The 14,547-nt window shown below is 40.5% G+C and overlaps 2 protein-coding genes across 3 annotated transcripts in view; both read right to left on the reverse strand.

Annotated features, from left to right (window-relative positions):
- LOC106526818 (cingulin-like protein 1) overlaps positions 1-4,893 on the reverse strand; it is an 18,972-nt gene extending 14,079 nt beyond the window's left edge. Inside the window, exons 1-3 of the mRNA XM_014021504.1 lie at positions 4,798-4,893; positions 1,117-2,091; positions 950-1,044 (exon numbers count right to left, since the gene is read on the reverse strand). Of these exons, the coding sequence (XP_013876958.1) occupies positions 950-1,044; positions 1,117-2,064 (1,043 nt within the window). The 5' untranslated portion in view covers positions 2,065-2,091; positions 4,798-4,893. The remainder of the gene's footprint in view (positions 1-949; positions 1,045-1,116; positions 2,092-4,797) is intronic.
- A 591-nt stretch (positions 4,894-5,484) lies between these two features.
- The window catches only part of LOC106526822 (transcription factor 12), a 13,621-nt gene continuing 4,558 nt past the window's right edge, over positions 5,485-14,547 (reverse strand). Inside the window, exons 3-13 of one of the 2 annotated variants that reach the window (XM_014021508.1) lie at positions 13,780-13,919; positions 13,570-13,693; positions 13,421-13,491; positions 13,027-13,117; positions 12,856-12,929; positions 10,885-11,061; positions 8,816-8,924; positions 8,579-8,723; positions 8,211-8,440; positions 6,799-6,976; positions 5,485-6,696 (exon numbers count right to left, since the gene is read on the reverse strand). In XM_014021508.1, coding sequence (XP_013876962.1) covers positions 6,834-6,976; positions 8,211-8,440; positions 8,579-8,723; positions 8,816-8,924; positions 10,885-11,061; positions 12,856-12,929; positions 13,027-13,117; positions 13,421-13,491; positions 13,570-13,693; positions 13,780-13,919 — 1,304 coding nt within the window. In that variant the 3' untranslated portion in view covers positions 5,485-6,696; positions 6,799-6,833. Of the gene's footprint in view, positions 6,697-6,798; positions 6,977-8,210; positions 8,441-8,578; positions 8,724-8,815; positions 8,925-10,884; positions 11,062-12,855; positions 12,930-13,026; positions 13,118-13,420; positions 13,492-13,569; positions 13,694-13,779; positions 13,923-14,547 lie in introns of both variants that reach the window. The other variant, XM_014021507.1, reaches the window with a different exon arrangement.

A 14,547-nucleotide genomic window follows, 5' to 3' on the forward strand; every position in this document is an offset into this window, starting at 1 on the left:
AAAAAAAAAAAAAAACTGAGTCCCTACATTGCCCTATTCCAAAACTATATTATTTAATATTGCTTCTTTTTTAACAACAAAATACAACACTCCTACAAAAGGTTGTAAACAGAATGACATACTGTTGTGAAGACGTGTTGAAGTGGCAGTGTTTGAAACTGTACGAGGTTCTTAAAGAGTCAGAAGCCAATTTCAAGGCATTTAAATAGAAAGGCTATGATGAGTCAAATTTATTTTTGATATATACAGCATTTTCATAACAACTGAAGGTAACATAGTTACTTAATTGTGGTATAGATGTGAACTATATGCCTGGAAAATACATAACACCCACACTACCCCTTTAAGCTCTGGGCATCACTGATTGAAAACTACTGGCATCCCTAAAATTAAAATATTTACCAATCTTGCAGCACGATCAATGTTCTTCAAAATTTCTCAGCCCAGATGTAGAAGAAACAAGCCCTGATCATGGTGCGTACCTTCACGTTTTGCAGTTAAGGTTCTTTTTCCTAAATTTTTCCATTTCAGTTTGACAAGATATTTTTTAAAACATTTTTGTACCAAGCCTCAGTGTGTTTTTTTTTTTTTTTTTTTTCGTTTTTGTTGAAGTGCAGAAAGCTAGAGCCAACAGTTTGTTTAGTTAATCTCACTAAAGCCCACAGAGCCACAGGTTGTATCTTGTTTGGCTTCAGAAAGTTTGCGCAAAATGCCCAAGTCCTAATCCAAAACACCAGTTTGTTTTTCTTTCTACGTAACAGCTTTAAGTCACATAACAAACAAAAAGGCATTACGTGTAATTTAGTGAGCTTTAGAGGTTTTTGTATGTTTGCACATTGTCAAAAGTCCTTTTTTCCAACCGACAAGTTGAAATGTCCTTTGAAAACGTGCACAGGTGCACCATAAAACCCAGTTTAATTAAAGTGAATAAACATTTTGAGACACTTACCCATTCTTCAGGTAAGTGAACAGTATTTGCTTTGTTGTGTCTTCAGGTGGATCGACTGAGAGCTCTTGCTGTCCTTTCAGAAGATCAGGAGTTACCTGGTTAGAAAACACATCAGCGAATAAATACAGTTTGATAAATGAAAACTGCTCCGACTACGAGCTCTTTACCTGTGCTTCTCTGTCTTCAGATTCATCGGTTTGGTCGACACGTGGCCTGAAGGCAGAGGGTTTCTCTGCTTTCTGAGTCTGCTGGGATACAGTCTCTTTGCCGTGGTGGGCTCTGAACAGCGCGCCAGGCTTGTTCTCCTCCACTTTGTTGGTAAAAGTGGACTGTCCACCGAGGAGTCGAGCTCTGGCTGACCCCGGAGGATAGACCCCGCCTGAGGTTTCTCCTCCGCTACCTTTCACAGATGAGGGTCTGCTAGACGACGAGGATGAGGAGGAAGAGTCTGGGATTCGACTGCCGTCCACACTGCGGGACCGCCGGCAAGCTTCTGGGTCCAGTCTGTTCCTTGGACCTCTTCCTCTCCGCAGGCTGGTGTTGAACTGGCTGATCAGCTTCCCGACAGACATGATGTTGTCTGTGTCCACTGAGTTTGGGGACTGTGGGTCGGCGTGTGCGCCTGAGGGGAGCGTCTCGTTTTGGATCACCTCAGCTGGGTCTGCTGCTGGACTCTCAGCGGGCAAAGGAATCCTTGGTTTGGCTACAGGAAGTGTGTGTGGCTGTCTGGACCCAAACGTTGAGGCTGTTTGGAAAGGAGTGACAAAGTTATTACTTTCAGGCTCATAAGGTCTCAAGGTCTCTGGGTGGTTCTGATACTGAAACAAAGAGGAGTTTCCAGTCCTCTGTGGCTCAGATGGAGACTGCCGTCCATCCACGGACCTCCTCACCACTCCTGGGTTGTACCCTGCCTGGTGAGTTATGACAGAAATGTCCTGGTGGCTCTCCTGGCCGGAACTATTCAGAACCACGTAGGGTTGACCTTTAATGCCCTGAACCTGCACCCTGACTCCAAACAGGTTGTCCTGGCTGGCTCTGGGACAGTGTGGCGCCGGCGGCATGTAGCCCCTCTGAATCCTGACATCTGGGGAGCCACTCAGCCTGTGAGACTCCATTCTGCTTCTGATGGATTTGTTGGTAATCTAGTGAAAACACAAATATGCAAGTTAAATGGAGGCTACACAGCCCTGCATGGGAGAGTGAATGGAAAACTGATGCATCATGACGGTATGGCCAGAGGCTCTGGGTACGGCTAAATAAAGTGTTTACAAAACAGTGGAGCTGAGTCGTGTGCGCACAGTGACAGACGTCCTGAGAGCTCCTCTCGCAGCTGCGAGCAGCCAACATAAAGACAGAATAAATGGACCCCGCTGAGAGGCTGATAATGCTGTGCAATGAAAACAGCTCCTTCTGTGTGCTAATGACAGGAATACTATTGTCCAGCTCCGCTGAAGCAACTGCATGACGACCGCAACTGGCCGAAAACACCGAGGTGTCGTCACCCACTTCACGGTATACCGCTAGAAAAATATGCTTGTCAACAAATACACTATTATGAGGCAGAAACACCCGAACACAAGTGTGTTTGTGCAGAAAACAATCATGCATCATCTCAAGAGACCCGTCCCGTCACAGGTCACGGTGAAAGGAGGACGAATAAAACAGATAAAGAAACAGAATTTAACTTTGTTAACAAAGTCAGAGGTAATGGGATGAGAAACTGACCATTAAAAAAAAGAGAGTTTCAGAAACTTAAATGCTACTAGAGATCATGAGGTCAGTGGATGGCACAGGGGATTTAATGAGAAGCAAGAAGAAGGTGGTAAAGGTACAAAACACAGACTTGTTATAAGTTCTTTGATTCTAAAATGTTTAAAAGTTTATAACAATTATTTAAAAAATGTCAGTAATGTTTGGTTGTGTACTGATCATAAGTTTTGTTGGGTATATTCACGCCACAAAATGTGAACAAGTTCCCTCTAGTTTCCAAACAAGTTGTAAAGTAAACATATGAGTTTGTAGACAGCTGTTCCTTTGTGTTTTTTTCTTCTAGTACTTCCAACTAATATACGTACTTTCATTGCTCCCTAGCTGACAACTACATGTCAGGCTTTTGTTTCTGACTTTTAAAATATAAAATGTTTCAGAAAAATGAGTATCACTAAGAACTAATGTTTTGTTTAAAAAAATGATGGTGTAAGTCAGGGGTCCCCAAACTTTTTCCTGTAAGGGCCACATAACTTTTCCCTTCTCTGGTGGGGGGCCGGAGTCAGTTTGTAACAGAAAAAGTGTGACTATTGCAGGAGTGCCTAAATGTAAACATTTATTCTTTTCCAGAAAGCACAATCAAATAACCCTCTCTGGGTTCTTCACAGTATGTATTCTGCTGAGCTAACAGTCCACTTTTTAGCTTTGAGAGTTTGTTTGCTCGCATTTGGCCTTGCAAGCTATCATACTTGTCTTTGTGACGGGATTCATAGTGTCGCTGCAGATTGTATTATTTGAATACCGCCACCACCTCTTGACAGATGAACAAAAAAATAATCGTTTGTCCACTGAAGCTTAAATGCCCTGCATTCTGAATCAATTTTTCTCTTACCTAATCATTTCGCCATTACTCCGCTCTCTCTTTGAGAGGGGCAGGTTTAGGATTTTTTTCTGGGGGTTGCCAGATAGGGGCACAGACCGCAGAAGGGTGGAACAGAATGTCACGTTATATGCATGTATGTATGAAATAGTTACTAACTAATAATAGTTAATGAAAATAGTTCATAACTAAGGAACATTTTATTGCAAAAGTCCAACTTTGTAATCAAATATAAATACACATATATGAAAAAAAAAACTAAATGCTCTCTGGTATTGTTCTGGGGGCCGGACCAAATGGAGAGGCGGGCCGGATCCAGCCCACGGGCCATAGTTTGCGGACCACTGGTGTAAGTGAAAGGGTAGGGTCAGCTCTGCCTCCAACATACACCCTGATAACCTCATACACATTTACACACAAACACACACAAACCAACCACAAACTGTAGCTGACTCACTGTCTGCTAACATTTGTTAAATAAAAAGTTTTATCTCGCAACACAGAACCAGATTATTGTTACACATTTTGATGTAAGACTGTTCTAACCCTCCTGCTGCCCTTGGGTCAAAATGACCCACCAGGACACTAACAAGCCTCATGGGTCATATTAACCCAAGTTCTACTTCAGTTCTGGTCCAGTGCTGCTGTTCTTGTTTAACACTGCTTTCCTGACTGTCACTAACTGAACTTTTTATATTCAATTTCATATTTTGAAGTGACAATAATTACATTCTGATAAAAGCAGTCTGATAGTTCAATTATTGGTTATTTTTTAAGTTATAGTTTTTGAGGTATACTAATTGTCACTCCCTTCCTGTTTTAGGACCACCCATGAGGATTTTTTTTACCAATAAATGTTTTTGGTGATTTATTTACTATAATGCTGCTACATAATACATTATAACTATACAGCCATTAAAAAGTTAAACCCAAACACCACTGGAGCTTCTGAACCCTTCAACAAAACCAAACGTACCTAAAAGCATAATTTAGGCTGTCCGAATCGTTGTAAATTAATATGTTTGGTGAGTTTCAGTTTCATGTAAAACAGTCACTCTTGAACTATTTTCAGTTTGCAGCTTCATGTAGTTCACTTAAACCAACAGAACTGATGATAACATTTAAGCTAATTCATAAAAGCGTAACTAAGTGGGCGGTAGACAAACTTATTTTTTATTTATTTATTTTTTAGTTTTAGCTGAATCATAAACTGTAGCCACAGGAGACAACTACTTAAAGTCATTTTTGTTGAGAAACTTACCCCGCTGTATGTGTCCGCTAAGTGGGCAGCGGAGCCTCCTCCTCTGACCGATCAGACCGCTCTGTCTCCGGCCGGACTCGATCTACCCGGCCCGCTCAGAGAGGCGGTTCTCTCCGAGGCGTCTCGTCACGTGACCGCAGCTGCTCGGCATGACGTCATGGATCACCCCCACTCAGGTCTGGGACTTGATTGACAGCTGTCTATTTTATTGATGCTGAGGCAGGAATCACGCGGTTGTCCTGTTATTTATTTTTGTGTACAAGTTGTTTATTATATTTGGAAGCCCATTTCCGCCACCCTGATAAAAAAATAAAACTTGTATCTCATAATTATGAGATAGCTAAGTCATAATTATGAGATACAAGTTTTATTTTTTTTTAATCAGGGTGGCGGAAATGGGCTTCCATAATTATAATAGTTTATTATTAATCTTATAATTTATGTAATCTATGCTGCTAAAATAATTATGTATGTTTTTAAAAATGTTTTAATAAGTCTAGTCTTGCAAAACATGTGATTAGCTTGTTTCATCATGATTTTTATTTTCTTTACTGTTGTAGCAACGTCCAAATTTATTTATTAACTCACTGCATCCTAAAAGATTAAAAGCTTTAATAACATATCTTTTTTGAAAGCCAAGCCCATGTTTTCTACAACATTAAAAGGTTTGAGTGATCAAACATGAAAAAGATTTGAAAAAGACATTTATTGCTACATTGTTATATAGACACATGCCTTTAACTCAAACTGTACACATCCTGTACATAATATGTCATGAGTACGTCAGATTTATTTTGTCCACACATCACTTGCTCTACATCACCGTGATGCTCAGAGGATATAATGTGGTTACATCTAAACGTCACAGAAACAGTCCTCATGAGGGAAACAATTAACAAACGCAACCAGAGACATCATTAAATTCACAATTAAAAGGTAACTTATAAATTAAAAATAAAAAAAGCCCTGACTGTTCTAGTAAAAGCTCAAACCGGTGCCAAGCTTGTTTGACTATTTTTTGGAGGGGATTCATTTTGCTGAGAAGTGGGATTCTGTCCACCTTTCAACAGTGCACACAAAATAAAACACATTTTCAGACGATATCAGATGCTAAATAACATTCTTGGAGGATTTGTTCATTCACAGAATGCTCAAATCCCTGCAATATCACACACACACACACACACACACACACACACACACACACACTGCAGTAAAACTGAAACATGTCTGAAAACACAAATGTGATCTCATTGGAAGGTTTATGCAGCAGCCTAAATAACTCATCCAGCGATTCATTTCTTTCTCCCACTTTCTGTTTAGAGTCGTCAAAAGCTGGCGCATGTCTCCAGCGGTCAGTGGGTGAGAGGTGGGCTGTAGCTTGGATGGGTCACCAGTCCATTACAGGGTCACATAAAGCTGAACGAGATCATTCATAGTGACAATTTAGAGTTGCCAGTTAAGCTAACCTGCATGTTTTTTGGGCTGTAGAAGAAAACCCAGACAGGCATGAGGGAATAAAACAAGCTTCACTCAAAAAAAGCTTCATCTGGGAGTCAAACCTGCGACCTATTTGCTGCGAGGCAACAGTCCTAACCACCCGTACTACCATGCAGGCTGCAGTAAAAGATGCACTAAAAATGTGAGTCACAAACCCGTTTGAATCTGCCCTTTTTTGTCCAAGTGCTGAAACAGAAATAAATATACAAAATATATACAAAACATCTGCAGATTACAATGCATTCGTCCGGTTTACAAGAAGAGTTTATAGGCACCGAGTTAAAAATCCGTTTGGGAGGAGAGGAGATGATTGTTCGACTGCGTCACATGTCAGTGCTCGCTCTGAATTTACAGGAAACGCCGGACGCCCAACGGAGCTGGACGTTCATCATCCAGCATCTAGACGTCAAAGAAACAGTGCGTCAGAAATAATCCCAAACACAACACGTTCTAAGAGCGTCGCTTTTCTGATGATCAGTAATCAACCCATGAATTAGTTACTTGATGGCAAGCTTTAAGCTGTCAGAACCAGGCGCTCAGAGGTGGCCCATGGGGTTTGACGGGTCGCTCAGACTTGGATGGAAAGTGAGGTGCACAGATTGTGGGTCTGTCATGACGACGGAGGCCTTCTCCTCCTCCTGTCTTCGCAGACACGCCGCCTTGGGGTTCAGGTTCCTTTCTGCAGGAGGCGACAAAAAATAATGTTCATTTCACTGAAGGAAGAGCTTCAAATCTTTAGCATCCAAGTGTTTTAAAAATCATAGTTTTGTTTTCTCTCCACCAAATAAAATAAAATGAAATAAACAATTCCTCACAGCTTTGATTTTAAAGGAGACATATTGCTTTTAAATCTTACTTTTTCACATTTAAATCGTTAAGTTGGGTTATACTTAAAGTGGAAGTGAAATATTTTGGTTTGAAATCCAGGATGCTGTAGCTCTACAAGCCCCTCTAGAGCAACTCGTTTTGGTGCTGTCTCTTTAAATCCAAACGAGGCACTTCACACCCCGCCCCCCCCTCCAGGTCTCACGCTGCATTCCAGTTTTATTGTGAGGTCATAATTTCAGACTTCCAGAAATTATGATCATACCTGAGCGTGCGTGACATCATTTCAACATGGCTGCTCCTTTCATTAACAAAGAGTGAAACTCTTACTTTTACAATTTTTAGCAGTTCTGTTTTGTTTACTTTACATTAAGTCAGTCATATTTGTTGTACTTTATAGTAATTATTAGGCTGTATGTTTTAATGTTGTTTGTACTCAAAATGCTGTGTAGAGCGCAATTGTTGTGTAATTGTTGCATTATTCCATCAGAGCAAGAAATAAAAACAGTTTTAATCTGACATTCTGACAAGCTGCAAACTGGAAAGTTTTTAACTCGGAATTGACGTCAATCCCACTTAATAATTTCAAGTCACGTTGCAACTAGAACGCAGCATCACTCCCAAGGATAATTGTCCACGCTGCCCTGTTGGGCCATATTTCTAGTTTGGTAGCAAAGATACGAACAGACTGAAATATATGATGCAAACAGAAAATAACGATATTTGCGCTGCACCGGGAGAGACTAAATTCAAATTTTCTGCACTCCTAGAGACTCCAAGTACACAACAAAATGCATTTAATGGCTAAAAAAAGTGAATTTTGTTTGAGATGACTCCTTAAAATCATGATGATTATTTTCTAAAATTAATCAAACAGCCTTTTGGGATGCTAAAAATGTTCTAAAATCAAGCCAGCTGCACAAACAGGTTGTTCAAGAATGTCTTTTTTCTGTCATCATTTTTATAGTTTCAGCTTACTGTGCTGCCATCATGTGGTTAAAACTACTCAAACAAGCTAAAACTGTCATCTAATAATGATTTATTTTGATTCCTTCGTGGGTGCCGTCATCTCCCTGTGATGCACTGACCTCTGACCTGCTGCTCCAGGCTCAGGATCACAGCCACGGCCTGGTGCAGCACCAGCAGTTTGGTCTGGGGCTTCTCGCTCTTCAGGTGCAGCTGACACATGTGGCCCAGCTCCTTAAAGGCCTCGTTGATGTCCCGCACTCGCAGGCGCTCGCGGGCGTTGTTGGCCATCCTCCTCTCGCGCTCGCGCTCGGCCTTCTGCTCCGGGCTCAGATCCTCGTCCTCATGGATGCTAACATGAAGGAGCCAGAGACAAACCGAGTAAATAAAACTTGTTTAGTGTATCATATATCATCAAAGAGCTGATTCTACACATCTTTCAGGTGATTTCGTAATAAAATTGAATTGCCCTGTGTGTGTGGAGGGTTACCTGCTCCTCGTGCTGTTTTCTCCATTTGTTTTGTGTTCGCTCTCCTCGTCTGATCTCGGGCTGTCAGAGCTGTGGCCATGGCTGGTGTGCATCGTCTCCTCCCTCTCCCTGCTTTCCATCTTCAGCTCCAGGTTGTCCTGAACTCCTGCACACAATAAAATATTAAAACTTATATTTAACTTACTTACTTAATAGTTTGACTTTGGCTCTTGATAAGATAAAAATTAAAACCCCCACCTCCTCCGTCCTGCAGGAGCGTGGCCCTCTGCCTGGCCAGGAATGGGTGGGCGTTTTGTGTGCTGCTCTGGAAAGATGAGTGATTGTTGTTCATCATGACGCCATCAACCTTCACGAGACACAAACAACACAAACGTCATCATATGCTGGTTGTTGAGTGTTCAGCTGATCATGGTCTTAAATAGGTCTCATATTAACAAAGTTACAACTTGTTAAATCTTTCAAACACTTTTAAAGGGATCCCCAATTAGCTGTAACAGTAGACTTTATTTGATTAATATACAGTATATTTTAACTGTAAAATAAAGACTGTAAAAATACTGTAGTCTGTTTAGTTTTGTAAATTTTTAAAAATATATTTTAACACGGATGGAGCCATTTTATTTAAATGCAAAGCATTCTGGGTAAAATGATGACGTGGGTAGGTCATCGGTGTGAGCCTGCTAGCAAGCTATGGCCACCCTGAAGGTTCATCTTGGACAATATCTGATGATTGGCTTTTTAAAATGAAACCAGAGAGCGTTGACAGAGAGGAGAAGGTAGAAATGACTCAGCCTGTAACTGAAAATATGGATGGAGGACAACAGAGCTGCTTCATGGAAGAAGAACCTCAGCTTAGCCTGTTAGCCTTTGTGCTAGCGCAGATGCTATATTGGCTGTGTCCAAAACGACAGGACGGGTCCTCCGGAGGACCCAGACTCCCCGGTCTCGGAGGGCCGGGTCCTTGGTAGACCGGGAAGACCGGAAAAAAAGAGTCTGTGGATTTGGACGGTCTAGCCTCCCCTCCTTACCCCGGCGTATACGTCTTGTCACCTAGCAACTGTGACGACGCTAAACAAGCAAACTTAAATCAAAACTAGAAAAATATCAACACATTAGCATTATTAATATCACAAAACTATAAAATTAACTTAAAGGTATCATTTGAAGAACTAATTGACCTGCTGTAGGTTCATGTTTATTTCGCGTTTTTTATGACAAAAAATAATATTTAAAAACATGTCCATACAAATGATAAAAGTATTAGAATTACAACCGCTAATTTTTTTTAATTTTTAAATCACCATATTTTTATTTAAAACATATTCTTTTCTCTCGCTTCGTCCGCCATTACTAGCTTAAAAAAATCTCCGGTCAGGCCGCAATGCATTATGGGATATGCTGGGCCGGGAAGGATCCATCAGACCTGTCCTTCGATTCGGGGAAAAAGAAGGACGTATTTGTCGGACGCATCGGAGGAGTCTTCCGTTTTGGACGTCCTTCGTCGCGGCGCTGTGACGTATGCGGCCGACAAATTCGACCTTCAGAGGGCCCGTCCTGCCATTTTGGACACAGCCATTGCCTTATATGTATTAGCTCGGTGCTAGCGCGACAAACAAGCTAAACTGAGGTCCTCCATCTATATTTTCAGTTACAGGCTGAGTCATTTCTACCTTCTCCTCTCTGTCAACGCTCTCTGGTTTCATTTAAAAGAGTCGATCRTCAGATATTGTCSWAGATTAACCTTCAGGGTGGATATAGCTCGCTCACACCGAGGACCTATCCACGTCATCATTTACCCAGAATGCTTTGTGTGTAAATAAAATGGCTCCATCCGTGTTAAAATATATTTTTAAAAATGTACAAAACTAAACATCCTACAGTATTTTTACTGTCTTTATTTTACAATTAAAATATATGTTTATTAAATAAAGTCTAATGTTACAACTAATCGGGGATCCCTATAACATCTAAGCCAAAATCCACTTGTTAATTCTCAGTTCAAAGTGGATCTCAGGCTTTACAGAGTTAATTTAATCTCAGATAATGTCTCTTATTTTATCCATTCTTTTCATGAATGAGCCTTTTCTATATGTATTTTGGAAAAAATGAGAGCAGGAGAATTTATTACATCCCTGCAAACTATTGAGTTTTCACAAACTCTGTATCGTACTCCAGAGAAACTTATCTTTACCTGCAGAAACCTTCAAACATAGCTGGAGTAAAACTGCTGAAACTGAAAACCAGCAGCCACCAGTTTCCATTCACACATCCCTGTTTTAAATACTTTCAGAGTAAAGTTTGTTAACCATGGCTGAAGCGTGACACGTGAGGGGTAAAGAGTTGCCCGAGCCCGGGTGGATGTGGTGCGGCTTGTTCAGCAAGCCGTGGAGGTCGGTGGTCAGCCCAGCCGTGGGGCCCACAGCGTGGTTCCTCAGGACATGGATGACATCATCCAGTCTGTCCAGACGGTCCTCCACTTGAGACTGAAAAAAATCAGGAGACATTGCTTTTAGCATCAAGAAACAATTTTTAATCAGTTCCATCAAAACACCAAAATACCCATGATAAACCATCTTTGTTTAGAGATAGTCCTTTCCAAAAATATATATATATTTTTTTCTCCACCATTTAAAAATTCCCCTCAGTTATTACATATTTCAACACACAATCAAAGTTTAAAGGCAACAAGATCAGGATAAAGTGAGGTAGGTGTAGAAAAACATTTAAAAATGCCTCCATTGTTGTTGTGAGTTCTAAAACGGGCATACCAGTAACCATAAACAGAGACATTCACTGACCTCCCTGTGGAAAGTGTTTTTATCTCAGTTTTTCCTCATTGAAATACTATTGGTGTATGAGTAAATAGTGAAAATTCAAATGAAGATGCCAGTTTTTAAAAGTTTCTGGAGCAGTAAAGATAAGGCATTAACAGAGGATCCATTTGGTCCTCTTGGAGTTGGTTTGGAAAGTTTTCCTTGACAGCAGGTTGACTGAAGTGATGCAGAACACCAGAGATCTCTTGTCACTTTATTTCTGCCTTCAATCTGACCTTGATTTCTTCTCTTTGTTGTTTTGTAAAATTTAGTTTTGTTTGCTTGTTACAGTGCTCACAGTGTTCACATGCTTCATTCAGACACCAGTGATGTGACTGATTTCCGCTCCCATGATGTCAACTTTAGATGTAGACTTTACCTCATTTTAATGTATTAATTTATGTTGTGTCGTATTATGAGCTGGATCATAACATCTGAAGGCTAATCTGGGATTTAAACTCCTTAGATTTGCAAAAAAACTTATATTTAAAAAAAGTTTTGTGAGTTAAATGCAAAACATTCTGGCAGATAATTAGGTTATTTTTTGTTATTGAGGAAACTGTTGTAGACAGATTTACAACGATACAGCTCTCACAGTTTTAATATGGTTGCTAACCAGACATCCCTATGAATTCCCAGGGTCTTCAGTTCCCAAGGTTTAATTGTTTTAATAATCACAACCCCCCACCGCTGAATTTAAATCCACTCTAACCCTTAAATCCTGAACATAATCCCTGTCTGATTGTGTACATATTAGTGCAATGCTGAAAAATGTTTTCCTAGTTCCCACTGACCTGGAGTACACAAGACTCTGAGAGCACTTATGTCTTTTAAAAAAATCTCATTGAAGTATAGGAACGACTTTTGTGAACTAGTGAAAATTTGATTTTGACACTTTTAAAATTTTAGAAAAATTAAGATGAAGTGAAAGAATGTATATTGTATGGCTCGGGTTATGTTGAGGATGACTCTCAGCATATTGTATTTTATCTAAATATCTGTAAAACTGAATGATTTATTGATGTTTTTGTCTTTGCTAAGGCGGAGTAGCTGTGGCAGCTGTCTTGGACTTGACTCCAGAGTCAGTTGTTGAAGCTGTTGATCACTTCCTGTGACTTTCATTAAAATCTGTGTGGTCTTTCATAAGATATTATTGCTGACAAACAGAAACACATACAAACAGTTACCCACATTCATGGCAGCAGGTGATAACAATATTTATGCATACTACTTAATAAGTGATTGTTATTACTAAAATGGTCTACACTCTTCTTTGATACCTGCATTTCACTATTATCAATTATTATAAGCCCTTTTAACCATATGTTTCTGTTTAATATTTAATTATTTGACATTTTATTACATTTAGCTCTCCTAAATTTAATGGATAATTAACTGAATTATTAATCTATGTCTTATCTCAGTATTAAAATGCAAACAGGTAATAGAGGAAAAGCTCTTCACCATGGATATAAGCGAGGACTCGTAGTGCGGTGAGACGGGGGCCTGAACTGAACTGCGAGACCACATGTTGGTACCTGAGATGGGGAGAACAAAAGAGTTAAAGCAAAACATAAAACATGTGAAATTAAATTATATTTGAAGCAACAAGCTGTGGGATTTTCTCTGTCTTGCCTGTAGCTTCAGTCGGCAGCGGGGATGGAGACCTGACGGGTGTGGAGGAGCTGGAGGGGAAGCTGCTGCTGGTGTGATCCGGGGAATAAATCTGACAGAGAAAAATGGATCAGTGTGTCAGTTCTGTGTAAACTTTAACATCTGCTGCCACAACCATGAGGCTCCCTGTAACCTGATCTAAACTCATCAGTTCTTGTTATTTTACAGCCAATAAAGAGTTTTACTAGACAAGAACAGCACTTATTTAACATGCATTACACTGCAGGCAAGGAGGATGTTTTGCTTTACTCCTCTGGGTCTCTAAGGTCCTGGTTTTATGACCTGACCTGGCTGCTTCAGCATAACGGGGCCATAGATGAGCTGCCTTAATGGGATTGAGGTGGCGTGTACTTACAGAGGCCAGAGCTTTTCCCAGCGTGTCTCCTGTCTGGGACGCTCCTGACACATTTCCATGGCTTCCTGAGACTGAGAAAAAAAAGAAAACATTTACTGTAAAATTATGAGCAAGAAGTGGAACTAAGCACAGCAGAAATTGAGCCTCACCTGTTGAGTGCTCTGAGGTGTTGACTGACGGAGTGCGAGGAACCGTGTTGTTGCGATGAAAGGTGGACATGGGTGGAAGACCTCTGTTCATGTCAGCAGCCATCACCGAATGCGGAGAGAAGTTCTGAACAGACAGCAAGTGCTCATTAAAACCCCACACAAAACACTGCCACGTCAGCATGTGGGGCGGAGAGAGAGACATGAGCTGACCAGGTGACTGTGTGCCGGCGGCAGGTTGCTGTAGCTGCCCGCCTGGGGCTGGTGGTTAGTGCTGACTCCCAGCGCTCCTTCATAGCCCTGCTGGCTGAGCCCATTCACAGCATTCCAGATGTCAGGCGAACCGCTCATCCCTTCTAAAATGAACAACGATGTGTCAGAAAGTGGATCAGCATCTCAAACAGACCGAGCATCTTTGGAAGCAAGGCCTCAAAACAAAGTTTAACAAGCCAAACTGCAGACAAACAGTTTTTCAGTGAAACCTCAGCTACAGTTGCATTTTAGCTGTTTATTATTATTATTATTATTATTATTATTATTATTATTATTATTATTATTTTAACACAATTGTATTGAGCTAAATACTGATTTTCCTGCATTTTCAAGACAATGCTGCGTAGTATTTGGATGAACAGTTTTCTGTCTTCCTTTTAAATAGCCGTTCATTTCAGTATCATTCTTGGATGTTTTTGCATCTATTAGAGTTGAGGCATCAGAGGGTGGCGATGTTGCTTAAGCTGCCCGTTTCTGGGATAACCTTCTGGTTTACAAAAGTAAATCAGAAAAAATAAAGAAAAAAGTGACATTTTTGTAAAAGTCTCTTTTTAAGAGGTACACATATTTGACACTGGATTTCCTTCAGCTCAGATGTGGCTTTGAGATGAGTAAGTAGGTAAGTAAGTAAGTAAGTAAGTAAGTAAGTAAGTAAGTAAGTAAGTAAGTAAGTAAGTAAGTAAGTAAGTAAGTAAGTAAGTAAGTAAG

Source organism: Austrofundulus limnaeus, unplaced genomic scaffold (genome assembly GCF_001266775.1).
Source record: "Austrofundulus limnaeus strain Quisiro unplaced genomic scaffold, Austrofundulus_limnaeus-1.0 Scaffold296, whole genome shotgun sequence".
In the NCBI taxonomy this organism is placed as follows: Eukaryota; Metazoa; Chordata; class Actinopteri; order Cyprinodontiformes; family Rivulidae; genus Austrofundulus; species Austrofundulus limnaeus.